The sequence below is a fragment of the Lissotriton helveticus genome, chromosome 1_1, assembly GCF_964261635.1.
Source record: "Lissotriton helveticus chromosome 1_1, aLisHel1.1, whole genome shotgun sequence".
NCBI lineage: Eukaryota > Metazoa > Chordata > Amphibia > Caudata > Salamandridae > Lissotriton > Lissotriton helveticus.
In genome coordinates, this window is record NC_136057.1 from 1,012,463,001 (window position 1) to 1,012,477,134 (window position 14,134).

At 41.6% G+C, this 14,134-nt stretch overlaps 1 protein-coding gene across 1 annotated transcript in view; it reads right to left on the reverse strand.

Annotated features, from left to right (window-relative positions):
• PAX4 (paired box 4) overlaps positions 1 to 14,134 on the reverse strand; it is a 253,499-nt gene that overhangs the window by 144,764 nt on the left and 94,601 nt on the right. The window contains exon 4 of the mRNA XM_078656109.1: positions 8,557 to 8,772. Coding sequence (XP_078512235.1) covers positions 8,557 to 8,772 — 216 coding nt within the window. The remainder of the gene's footprint in view (positions 1 to 8,556; positions 8,773 to 14,134) is intronic.

Consider the following 14,134-nt stretch of genomic DNA (forward strand, 5'->3'; position numbering starts at 1 on the left):
AAACACACTGGCATTCAAGAAGGAGACTGGGTGATGGTCCGGCGTGACCGAAGAACAAAAGCGGACAGCTGTTATCTCGCTCACCCTCTGAAACTTAGTAGTCGAAAAGGAACCATGCTCACAGAGGAGGCTGATCACAAGCGGATAACTCGCAATGTCTCACACTTCAAAAAATGTAACTCCCACAAACGAAATGAAAGTCAACACCGTGAGCTCTTCACTGACTCGGGGAGCCAAAGTGAAAGCAGTGACCGAAATCAACCTAGCCCAGCAAGACAGGACGACTTCATGAGTCACCGAGCCAGGACACCGGGACAACTCAGCCGCCCCAGACGACAGACCAGATGACCGACGCGTTTCATTGAAGAAATCTGAGAGACAGTAAGACTTTGTACAAAAGGGGGAGGTGTCGTATCGTCGTTGCCTGACCCCTGTTTGAGACAGGACAGGCAAGGCAGGAATGTGCGTGGGCAGAAGGGGAAGTGAAAGGGAGAAAGTCAGTTCATGAGCAGACACGCATAAATAAAGACGTGTTAGAACCTGCTCCTGGCTCCTGTGGTTCTTTGGGGAAGGCGACAGAACCCAACTAAGGCAAATTTAAATTGTGCTTATCCAAACACAAGTTCCTTATTAAAGCACTCTCTGAAGTTAAATGATCTAATATTTACTTCAAAACTGGACTTTTATATGTGTCTGAGAGCTGGCGGGCTGAGCATTCTGCACCAGAAATAATTAATACGTCCAGAAGGGTTATAAGATACATTATATAAATAGGAATTTAAAGAAAATAGGAGGCAGAGTGGCAGTTATTTTCAAGGATAATCTAGTAGTTACATGCCAAGGATTACAGTGGAGTGGTGGAATAGAGTTTAGCTGAGAATAATGGGAAACCGTAGAGCTGAGATGGCTCAAATACAGAAATGGAAAGGTGGAAAAAGGCAGAGGCTTGTACAGTAGTTTTGTGTGTTGTAGTAGATCCCAGCATAATGCAATATTAGACTTGCAGCACAAGATCCCTGGGTCTGCCACCCTAAGGACTTCAGTGTACTCGCTCGAGCAACCACTTTACCCATCACCCTGAGGGCTGTTGAACTATGTGAATATTATGCTCTTGATGCACTTTCAGTCAAGAGCAAAGTGGGGAGCCTAGCATGCCTTCAGACCACTGGTACCCCAGGTCTCTAACTGAAGCTAAGTGGAACTTTACGTTTTTTTATAAGAGCGTTCTGTTACTCATATGGCTGTCCTTAGTTGCTTTGATACGTAAGAATATGTGTCTTTGACTTTTGATGCTTTAAAAGGCTACAAAAGAGAGACACGACAAGCATGTTTGCAGTATTAGCCCTCTCGCTTGGCGGGAGCTTACAGTTCTTTTCAGGAGATCTTTAAAATAGTAAACGAGTTTATTAATCTCGTGAGTGTGCAAAAGTCTGTTCATAAGTCACCATCTGTTCAACAATCTTTGTTCAATTTCTTTGAGGAAAATTACAACATATATTATGAAACTCATTCCGTCTGGGTTCTAGGAATCCTGTAAGTCCTACTGAAGATCAGATGGAAGCTTCATCCAGGACATCAGAGGTAAAGAATGCATTGCCTGACTCCGAGTTTCTTCTTTTAATGCTGTCCACCAGTACTATGCACCCTCATAAATGGTGTTTTTTAAAGTGCCTCGGATCCCATTAAGTGGAAAAGGCTTCGTTGATTACGATGCTGATTAAACCCTCCATAGATGTACTTTTGTACTACTTATGGGCTTATTTCCCTCACTCCATTGACAGTTATTAAAAAACGAGGTTATTGACCAACTGCTCCCTATTTTACAAATTCATTGCTTGATTCCGTTCAAGTGAGATGGAACCCTCGCTGTAACCCAGAAGTAACCCTGTTGTCAATTAAAAAAGAATTGTTTATGATTTTGGATCTGGGCAGAGGGGAGGACAGAGCTGTCCTGATGCATGTTGACCTTTTGGCAGCTTTGATGTATGTCGCATAGCCTTACAAGCCAGGATTGTTGGGGCTGGTATTAGAGTTAAGGTATTGAAATGGACATCTTCATTCTTAGCATGATGCAGGCAGATGGTTAGCATGCTTCTTACCATTCGTCTTCTAAACCATTGGCCTATGGGGTGCCATGCGGCTCTTCCACTTACCTCATCTTATTCAGTCTATATCCCCATCCGCCTACCCCAACTCGTCTTATTTTGTGACCCTTGGAGTCATTCAATTTTGCTTTATTATATCTCCCCTCATTCCCCTTTGCCAAAACTGTAATCTTGCGTTATGTGTTTTTGAGATGTGACCAGCAGACAGAATGTATAAGTCAAAGTGAGACATCACCCATAATTCCAATCATACAGGGCAATTTTTTAGATTGTTTAACGTCTCTTTTGGCAGACAATCTACTCCCTGCATGGCTATCTGAAAACTTTGAAGTCATTGGATCACACAACTGTAAGAAATATATGGATCCCTATAATCTTTAACTTCTTGACCCCCTGTGACTGCACCTCATAATTATTGAACAAACTTTGTTTAATAGTGTGTTCTGGAAAGTTACATGTCAGCTGAAAGCGGTGGCGACACAACCCGAAAGGTGCCATTACTTTTTACGATTTCCTAAGCATTTGTGTGGAAGAGACAAAAGGATGGTAAGTGGGTGGAGTATTTTTGAATTAAGAGGAGCAGGCTAGAGAGATGAGGGTGTTAGTAGAGGATCCACCCAAAACAGCAGATCTTCTACGACTCTAGTGGCCCAGCCACTGCATTTAAGAATCCATTACATTGCGGACCCCTCACCACTAAAGACATTGCTGTCTCCACAAATATGTTCGTCAAGGTGTGGACTATGCCAGAAAATGTGTGGACGCAGCAAGCAACCCACATTAGGGTATATAGATCCGTTCCAATGCCTGGCACAATTACCCTGAGAAAAACCACCATGGGAATTGTGTCAAACTTTCATAAAAGTTAAGTATAATGTTCTTAATATGTTTTCAACCCCTCACTAGCATACAAGAGACATTAAATATGTGGGTGCAGAGATTGTGCACATATGCTGAAGTGTTTAGGTGTGCTGTGTCAATGGCCAAGTGCAGGGATTTCAGATGGTCATGCTTGTGGACAGGGACTCAGGAAGAAATGTTCCTTGAAGAGCTGTGTTTTAAGCTCACTTCTGAACTGGAAGAGAGGTGTGGGTTGAGTCTGGAGTGATAGCAGTTGCTGTGCATTAGTCATACATGTATCCTTGCAAGAGAGAATAGTGAAATTATACGTCTCGAGAATGTTTGAACTATTGTATGTTTTGTCAACCGAAATATACATATTTGATTATTATCTGAACAGTGAATACACGTGGGCTTTCTGTATGTCGGTTACAACGGATTTTTACGGTTAAAACACACAGGACGCCAAATCTGGATTTTTTTCACTTGAAACTGGATACTATTGATATTTCTCCAGTAGATGGCAGCAGCACACTGTTATTAATGTCGTTACAACGTACCACTAAATTAGGAGGAAAAATATAGGAGAGCACCGTAAATGCAAAAGGGAATAGAAATTACCCGAAGGGTCTTGGAAACATATTTCAGACAAGTGGATGGATTGAGTGGACGAGGAGCCATTGCCAGGTGATTATAATGCCTTCCCTGTCAGCACTTGCACATTAGTGAAAGACAAGATGACACTTTCCTTCTTGATCAAGTAACGCAGCAGAACTTTGCCCATCACTGGCACGTGCTGCAGACAATGAAGTCTGTGACAACTACATCCCTACTGAGTGACGCCCCGGGGCGTTCCTTAAGGGTTTAAGGATTGCATGCCACAATCTGCTAGACATAAAATGTTATTAGCGACATGAGATAAAATCCTAAAAATGATTTCCATTTTAGGAATACAAATGATCTTTTTTGAAAGGTAGGCATCAAGGTCACATTTTCTGGAAGTAAATCGGAAACAATGTCCTGGAAAAAATCGTTATTTGTATGGGGACGGTTTGGCTAATTTGCTGCGGGTTAAGAATCCAAGTCGGTATTTATATATATACTGAAAGGTACAGGCCATGCACAAGAATGTCTTAAAAGTATTGTTTTAACTAATCTTAAATGTATGAAACTGGATTATTATTTGGGGTGGGCGACGATCGACTTTAAGGAATAATCTCAACCCTTGTCAGGTCGAACCATCGAAGTCACCAAGTAAACGTGAGCTTCACCGTTGGTAGCTACGGAACACTTAGCGCATTGTGTAAAGTATTTATGTACTACCAAAACAAAGTCATAACACCAAACAATAAAAATCTCAAACTAGGTTAGAAACATAAAGCAAAATGTAATTAACAAAATGACACTAGGTTACAAAAATCCAACAAGGGGGAACCGGGCTATATGGATTTTTAAAGTTCTAAGTCAAAATAGCTCAAAAAGGCACCAAGATCCAATCATGGACAATGGTAATGGTAGACTGGTACCTAGGTGCGATTTGAGGCTGAACGCGATGGATACACCAACCAGGTTTGGCCAAGTCAAGAGTTCTACCTTGGGACTTCATCTTCTTTTTGGAAGTCAAACTCTTCAGTGGGCAAGGCAGGCAGCAGGGTGTATCCAAGGAAGTTTTCACGAAGTTGGATAGGTGTTATAAGAGGTACAGCTGAATATTTTGGATTTGGGAAGAAAAGCTTACAGAGGGGAAAATTCATATTTTGGCACCAGGGAAGCCCTCTCACCTGTCAAATACTTTAGATACTTTCACCCAGTCAAGATGTTTATCTTTGGACTAGGGGCCTGATTTAGAGTTCAGCAGACAGGTTATTCGGTCACAAACATAACCGATATCCCAACCGGAGTATTACGAGTGCTACTGCATATAATGCACTTGTAATATGGAGAGTGGGATATCTATCACGTTTGTGATGGGGTAACCGGTCACTAAATTCTAAATCAGTCCTTTAGTCTCTTTTTTGGAGCTCAGAATCTTCCAGTGGGATAAGGCTGCAGCTTTATCTGAAATTGAGTTCCAGAAGGAGGGATACCCTTTTGCCGAGGGTCCGCTGAATTGCAATTGCTGCGTTAGGGAAGCTCCAAGCAGGTGAAACCTGTTTTCTATGCCCAGCAGAGTTGCGCCTTAGTCATAAAGGCTAGGTTAGTTTGTCCTGACTCTCCTGAGGTCTGAATATTTAAACAATTTTTAAGTTCCAGGTTTTGCACAGGTGGTAGGAGACGTTCAATTAGACACAGGCAAGGGTCCAAGGACCTCAGAAAGAGCACTTAGGGGCAAGACTCACTCCAGCACAGGCCACCAGCATGGTTTAGGTCAAGTCCAGGTGGTACTGGTCAGTTAGTAACTTTAGGAAAAGAGCTCTTGCACTTTTTGTAGCCCTATAGCCCCACTGGAGGTCAGTCAACTGACCCCTGGAGTACAGTTCTTTGTCCTGGAAAAGAGGGAGCAGGTCCAGTCATTCAGGGCTCCTCCAAGGTCACAGACAGGATTTCCAGACCTCTTCTGTTCTTCTTCAGGTTCCGAAAGTGTTCTGAAGTGGGAGCCTTGGTGTGCTACATTTATGCCTAACACCAGCTCATGGGTATGGGTGACTCCTGGTTCCTCACTATCCAATGGGTACAGGTTTCCAGAGGTTTACCTACCCACTCCTGCAGCAGTTCTTGTTTGCCCTACTGCAGACACTGCTACAGTGCCCCTCACTCTTAAAATCCAGAATGAAGAAACCCTTCTATCCTTGTGCAGACTCTGTGTGCCCATCTGGTGGTATTGACAGGGTATTGAGAAGCCCCCTCCTCTGTGGTAAGCGTCCCCCCCAATGGGTTTGATGCCTGCCTGACTGAGAGGACAAGAGCTGGGGCATATCCCAGTGCCACCTAACATTTGCTTGTGAAAGATGAGGCCCTTTTGAAGTAATTTAAGTTCCTGAGTGCACCCCAACTGGTTTTTCTGCCAGAGAATGTCAAAACACCTTTACACACTCATGTCATTGTTTCTGCTATGGGAGCAGTTTTCACATCTTATCAGCGCTAACCACCCACTGGGCTACTGCAGGAGAGCTGATGCAAATTAGCTTCCACGAGCTTCTAGCAGTGTGAAAGGTAACTTTCTAAAAGCTACTTTCCCTTAATATTTATTAAAAAGTCAACTTCACCATGAAGCTAGATTTTTTTTAAATATTAAAGTATTGGCTTAATCATATTTCAATCTGGTCCCAATCCAGAGATAGCAGAATTCATATTTAGGCATGCTTCCCATTGTTTTCTTTGGGCCAGCCACAGCCTTCTTACAGTGAAAATAACTTTTGGGTGCTAATCACTGTAGGACATGTTCACTTTAAATTTCTACTTGATCTACTTTTAAATTCCATGCACCCTGCCTTGTTGGCTGCAAGGCCTACAAAGTGCTGACTTAATAACACTTAAAAGTGAAAAAGGGCTATTTGACCCGTCACATTGCAGGTTTTACACTGCAGCCTAAAGTCATGTTTACCCTGCCAATGTAGTGGTTGGTAAAGTAGTTGCTGCAGTCCAAAGGTGGCATTTAACTTCCAAGCCATGGGTGCACTTTCTGCACCATATACTGGAGACTTACGGGCAAGTTAAATGTGCCAATTAGGAATAAGCCAAATCTGTTTAAAACGGAAGCACAAGCACTTTACTCCTGGTTGAAGGTGTAAAGTGCAAAGAATTCTAAAGCCAACAAAAACAGGGTCCAGCAGAAGGTAGGAAAACTGGGATGAACATGCAGAAGGGGCAAATTTCCTACAACAAATATATCAAAAGTATTACTTGTGAAGGGGGAGAAGTGGGTGCCACACTTTTTAGGTGAATTGTAAGTTCTTTGGTGTTTCTTACTTACATATTTCTCCCTTGTTACCATTCCACTTGCCTTTCATTACTATCTATTTTTGTTCCCCTTCATTTCTCAAGGATATAACTAGCATATATCCATGCCTGCTGTAATGCATTAGAATCCCTTTAGTTACTCTGACATTGTTTTTTATTTGCAATCATAAAACGTGTTCGAAACATATCTCAAAATGACGCTTCTATGACAAGAGTGTGACAAAGAAAGACCAGTCCTAGCCAGCTCAGATAATTAAGTTGGGAAGTTTGAGTATGACGAACAAAGTGTAAATAAGTGTTTCTAAACAGTGGTTCTGGTATTAAGACTTCTCACCCCATAATTATTTATTTGCTTAATTATTGTGGTATCACATAGTGATGCAACAACACCCCGTGGTCATTTTGCTGCTGCCTGTCAAAGTGTACCACCGTTTTTTTAGTTTAAACTGCTGGGGATGTATTCCCCTCTTTTTACAACTGGGGCACTATGATATTTCAGTAGGGGCTGAAGATGCTTCTGCTACCCCTTACGTAATATTGTTCGTGTAAGTGGTAAATTAGGCGCTAAATGAGAGCAAGGAGATATGCCCTTTTTGCATGGGAGTGTGGCAACAGGCAAATAAGGACCTATTTTGCATCTGTGCCTACATCATATTTCAGACACAGGCACAGAGTCCAAGAGTCCGCACGAAGACACACTGACTGTGCGCCACATATAGGTGGCACACAGTGAACTCAGTGGCGGCTGGCATGGCTCGCGGGTGGCTGGGCGGGTAGCGAGTCGCAGGGTTGCAGTGTTGCGGGGGTGTCAATGGGGGGGTCATGCATATTAAAAAAAAAAAAAAGAAATCTTATCTTTACGCTGGGTTCTGCATCTCCGCTCCTTCTCTTCTCCCTCTCAGACAGAAGCACAGCCAGGCCCCACTGACTAATCACAAAGCTGCAATGCAGCGTTGTGATTGGTAGGCACCCAAGCTCCCCTGACCAATCACAATGCTGCAATGCAGCATTGTTATTGGTTTTGAGCATCCTGGTTCGACGCTCAAACAGGGAATGAGGGCCTGGGCTTGTTCTACACGCAGGCTGTAATGCAGCCTGTATAGAGAACAGGGAAAGTGCACTTGACTGGTTTGGGCGGCCTGAGAGGGCAGATCAAACAGTCATTGCACACTTAGGAGTTGACAAACAACTCCTCCCCGGCCCTGCTCCGAGAGCAAAGCAGACCCGCCCGCCGGCAAAGCAGCACAGAGCATAAAATGATAACTTAAAGGTATCATCATTTTATGCTTCTTCTTTGCACTGCTTAAAAGCAGTGGGGCGACGCTCCTCCACCATAGCGGAGGAGCTGCCACTGAGTGAGCTGTCCAAGGGTTCTCCTTATGAGATGGATAAAGGGATCCTCTCAGACACCTACCAGCAGACCGGTGCGTCACTCACAGCTCCCACCCGCAGGAGGGTCTTTGCCCCCCTATGAAACACATGCTATGTCGCCACCTGCAGTGAAAGGCAGATCACCAGCTTCAAAGTACAGTTTTTAGCTTTATGTAAAACACAAGTTATTCTTATTATAATCAGATGGAAGGTGCCTTCTCCACAGCTGAATAATCTGGGTTCGGCGGACTCACTTCATTGACATTCTGTTTACCTAATGGCTGGTATGCTTTACTTGGTTTTCCAAAAAACACGAGTTGTCACAATGTTTCTGACTCACACTTGGGATCTTGTTTCCAGTGCAGACTCCCTCAGACAGCAGCTTCTCACGGATCTCCCAAGCAAAGACGGACGGTTGCTCCCACTTCAGCTGGGCGATCTTCAATACCACATCGGGGGTGGCCAGGCGCGGCTTGCTCCCACCAATTGTCTTGGGCTCCACAATGCCAGTCTGGTAATACCGAGCCATTATTTTGCTGACGCAGCCATTGGACACCTGCGATAAGATATTCAGAGATGGATTTCAGAGGGTGCCTAATTTGATAGTAGCCAAACTTAAATGATACAGATTTTACTTTTGTGCTAAGTTAGTTGTGGATGCACGTCAGTTATCCACATCAAATGACACAACGCAGCTTTCATTATTTATCACTGTAACATGGTTTGAAACGTCTGTTTTAATTGTATTTCAAACCTCAAATGCAATTTTCCCCATTCCCACTCTTAATTTTCTAAAGATTCTAGGTTAGCTACTCTCAGAGAACATGGAGTAACACTGTGTCTTAGAAGTGCAGTTTACTTACCTAGCTGACTAAGGATTCCCCGCCCTGTCGGAGATGCTCTTTGAATATTCGTACATGTAACAGTGGCACTTTTAGTAAAAATTAAATGCAGACAATAAACACAGCAGACAGGAGAACTATGCTGATAATTGAGTATTACAAATGTATCATTTTCCCCAACATTCCACCACTCCCGGAAAATCCCCACCTGAGCTCCATTTGGGGAGTTTGAATGTTCTTTCTGGCTTTGCCCTGAATTCTGAAATCCTATTATATGTGAATAATCAGGTTATCTAAAAGCCGATAGGTAAAGGCAGGGAAAGAAAAGTGGAAGTGTGAGAATACCAGATTGCTCTGGGAGCAAAAGTTAGAGACAAGATGCTTGTTCGTCTGAGTTTGTTTTACATTTATATTTTAATAATAAAGTGTTTGAACACGATGGATGCCATCCCAGTCACTCACTCCTGCTCCCCCATGCACATCCTCTCCCCCACAGGCTCTGCAGAGTACAAACAAGCTTACGTGTAGTAGTTTATTTCCACCAGTACAATTATATTGCTTCTGGTGAACTTTTCCCCGCTCCCTATGATTTGTAACGTTTATCAAGGTCCTTCCTCTACCTTTTACTGTGTTCACTAGTTTATTCATTGGCAGAAAGTTATATTGTCTACATACTAATTGACATGCTGAGAGGGGCCTTAGTACATGGACACAATGAAACTGAGATTTAACACAGTCTCCAATCAACTAAAATATGGTCAAACCGATTGAAGTAATTTTTGGGGTGTCCAAATTTTGGGATATGATTTTGCTTCCACAAATGTTGGTAGTAGAGGATAATTGCACATTTAAGAGCACATCTTTTTGCTAAGAGACCTTTGCCCCTAGCCTTTATGGCTGGTCCAGTGAGAAGTGGATTTTCTGGTGGAATTCCCGGTGTAAAGATTGTACAAAAAAGTCTAACTTACAGTGCCATTCCTTAACATTTTAGTGTGTAAATATGAATAAGTCAGTATGATTGTTTGAGTTGTGTGTCTTGAGAGGAGTTGGTGATGTGCTGGTAAAGTTTGAGTTTGTGAGAAAGATTGCTATGCTGTATCTGAGGTGTTTGGATATGCAATGCTGATTTTGTATTCAATTGGAGGTTTGATCTCTGTTGTGGCACTGTATTATTCACATTTGAGAATCTTGTTTTATAAAGAGTTGTTTTATTATTGTTTTGTTTTAAATATTTGTTTTGACGAAATCCAAGATCTTGAGATTTTGTGGTTTATGTGTCTGCATAGGGTAATGTGTAGTAGGCGGCGGATAGGGATTTCTGAATTAACAAGTTTTCCTTTCCAAGGTTGCGTGTTTATTCGGGTTGATGTGCTTTGCTCTTAAGTGCACAGAAGTAAGTACATTTGCCAGGGTGGTTTACAACTGGATGGGAGTCTACCTAGTGTGATTTGTGGTTTAAAATGGTACCATGAAGGGTGCAGTTCCTTGTACTTGCCTTTATTGATTGTGAGATTTTTCTTACCTTAACTTGCTGATTTTCTTCCTATTTAGGTTGAGCAGACAAGGTTTATTTTGTGTGAAATTAAGTGAGAAAGGTTTTGCAATTGATATTCTCATTCACAGAAACGTCGTGCTGTGATTGGTCAGTCAGCCAGGGAGCTTAGAAGGCTACATTTCCCGAGATGAACAAAAACAAATGCCTAGACCTACACAGTTTGAGGTATTAAACAAATGAAATTGAATGGCTGCAGAGTAGAAAAGAAAAAATGACAAAGTAAAGGGTTGTTTAGACAGAGATTAGAGAACAATTTGGGTCGACAAGAGAAATGTTGTAGGGAGGATTTGATGGAGGCAGTCTGAGTTTTTCCTGCAATAATGAAAGAAACTGAAGACAGAAAGATAAATGAGGAGTGTGAAAAAACAGAATTATGATTCAGATGAGGATGATAACTTTTTAAATGACCTTTTGAATTCCAGACCTTCTCCATATACCAACAGTGCACATGGAACTGCCGCTGGTGCTGAGGGTATACCAGCTATGGGTGCAGCAGGAGATAATGCAGTACAGATACAGAGCCCACCTACAGCTGTAATTGTTCGTACAAAAGAAAGCGCCCCATCTGAAATTTCAATACCAGCATTATCAAATAATAGTAAAGAGACCTCCGTTGTTTCTCAAAAATTCAATCTACCTGTTACTACAGTTGTGGTTGAAGAGATTCCAAAAGAGAAAAATATTAGGGATGGCCTTTTGAAAATTGAATTTGGAGAAATGTTACAAGGGATAATTGATTTAAATAAATTATTGTCACACAATGTTGACGAAATTAGGTAGTTGATCAAAGAAGCAGCCAGATGTGCAAATGAACCACGGGATCGATTCGAAGAATTATCTCATGATGTGAAGTTGACATTAGTCAGATGAAAAAAGAGAGAAAGAACTGTAAAAAGGATTTCACTCACAATGAAATAAAGGAATTGGGTTTGATGACTTTAAGAGCCCATATTAAAGATTTAATTGAGAAGACATGGGAGTGGAGTCATTTGAAGAAATACGAGGACAGATGTAAATGCTGGACAGCAAGTAAAAAGAAAGTCAAAGAATCAGAGAGCAAGGCAATTTAGAAGTGGGATCAGGAATGGTATTTCTGATTTCCAATGTACATGAGGGAAATTTAGTACATGTGTCATGGATGAGAGCTGATCTTTATGCTTTGGCTACAAAGTTTCTGAAACTATGTGAAGAGCTTGAAAGGTGGTACAAAGAGGTTCATACGCTAACAACAATTTCACAAATGCTGTGGACCAACTTGAATTAATTATTTGAGACTGTAATTGATAGTGAGTTGTTATCCAAATGTAAGGTTGCTGTTGCATGGCCAACTAAAGAACAAGCTAGTGTGTCTCCTAAAAATGCACTTTCTGAGGAGGCAGCTAATAAATACAGAAAGGTGAATGAACATTTGAAAAAGAAGGACTCCGAAAACAATATTAATTGGGCAAAGATTTTGAGGATTTCAAAGGAACTAAAAGAGTTAGTGTATGCTTATTACGAGAAGGTCATGTAGATTTTCAAGAGGCACAGGGGAATTGATAATCCTGAGAAAGATGGAGACAGTGGTTTTATTCCTGCTTTTGTTAGAGGTTTATTTACAAAATTAAGTAGTCATATACAACAAAGTGAAATGTGTTAGCAGACAAAGAGTATAAATAAGCCCTTGAAACTGGCCAAATAAAGTACTGATTGACTTGATGCAAAGCAGAATAGAATTAAAGATCCCACCAGCTCTTGTTAAGTGAAAATACGTTTATAAGGGGACTATGGGGCTTCCACTCATCTACACCACTGATACCCATGAACCAGGACCTAAATATCAAACAAATAGAGCATATTGTAGTCTTGAAACCTATACTTTACTGGATAAGATTATGAACAACGCAGGAACAGGCGCATTACAGAGAGGGACATTTCCCTAGCTCCAACACATCCAGACTTGGCTTGGCAAACTTGTTCTGCTTTCCTATTTGAGTATTTCCTAAATATTAACATCTAACTCAAAAAACAATTAAAGCAGATTTACTGGGTGCATGTCTTGAACACCCTTCACCAGGACCCCAGACTAGGCAGGCTGACCACACAATTCCTCATTGTCAAGTCGAAGCCAAGATTCAAAGAATATATCCTACCTCATTTGGCAAAAATATTATACTTTGAATTCCACTTTGAAATTCTCCAGATGAAAGCTTTTACTGAAAGGTAGAAGTTGTACAACAATACTGATCAAGATTCAACTTGCACCTTATTCAAGTCAAAGTCAAAGTCAAAATAGCTTTATTCGACAGATTTGTCATAAAAGCACAACATACAAGATACACACAATTTAAGACAATAAATATTACAAATTTTACAAGCAGTTTAAAAATATTATTAAACCTCACATAACTGCCGGATAAGGCTCTAGTTAAAATTGATAAAATAAATTCATAATCAACAATATTCATCAGATATTCTAAAACCCCAGTTCATTGCGAGTATTGCAATACGAAAACAGCACTGTAGGATTAAAAGCCATAAACAGCCCTAACAGAGTGCCGTTACCCGGATAATCCAGGCCCAGCACAAGAATTTGGCTACTGAAATTGCAATTGGTGGCGAAGAGTCCGTTGTTAATACTCTCAGCGCCTCTTCATGCCTACTAAAACCAAACAGTTTACAAATTGGTATTACCCACATGGCACGAGGTTTCTTATACAGCGGGTAAAAAAACAACAGATGGCTAATTGTTTCTTGGCCCATTTACTTGTAAATGACCTAACGGGTAATGTACCGACCCTCAATTGAAAATACAACTTTCTATCAAATGGTTTTTCAATAAGATCCCAATACTGTTCAAGTACAGGCCTAATCTTAAATTCGAGAAATCGGCCAGTCAAATGTGTTGATGAGCTATTTGTGCATGCTGTAACCATGATCTTATCCCAATACATCTCCTTCAGGGTCTTCTTAGAAGGAAAAGATGCATTAACGGGATCGGCCCACAGTTTGTACAAGCCTTGGTTTTCCAGCAGCGCCCTGATTTCCCTCAGCCATCTGCTCTTATGAAATCGATCGGTAACCATTACATCTTTGAGGCCATTAGCGTAATGGTGAAGCTCAGCCGTGCACCACAGTCTTCTCCAATATAGGAGAGGACGGAGTTTCGCCAGATCTGGTACTGCTTTTCTACCCAGATCGAGCAACAGTGGGTACATTGATGTGGTTTTCGGGACACTGGTAGCCTTCCAAAAAAAATAATTTTCAGCTACTGACAGTGATGATACATTTGCAAACCCCCAGAGCTCTGCTCCGTAGAGCGCTGAACTTAGAACCTTCATGCCATAGATTTCCATCAATGGGCTAATTGGTTTGGACAATGAGGATCTAAATTTGGTTACAAGGATCCCAACCTGCTGCTTGTGCTTTATGGTGGCAATATCGATTTGTTTTGACCACCCCATATTTGCCTGTATCGTCACTCCTAAGTAGGTAAAAGCATCAACTTTTTCAAGGGGGACGTTGTTCATATATACCTTACC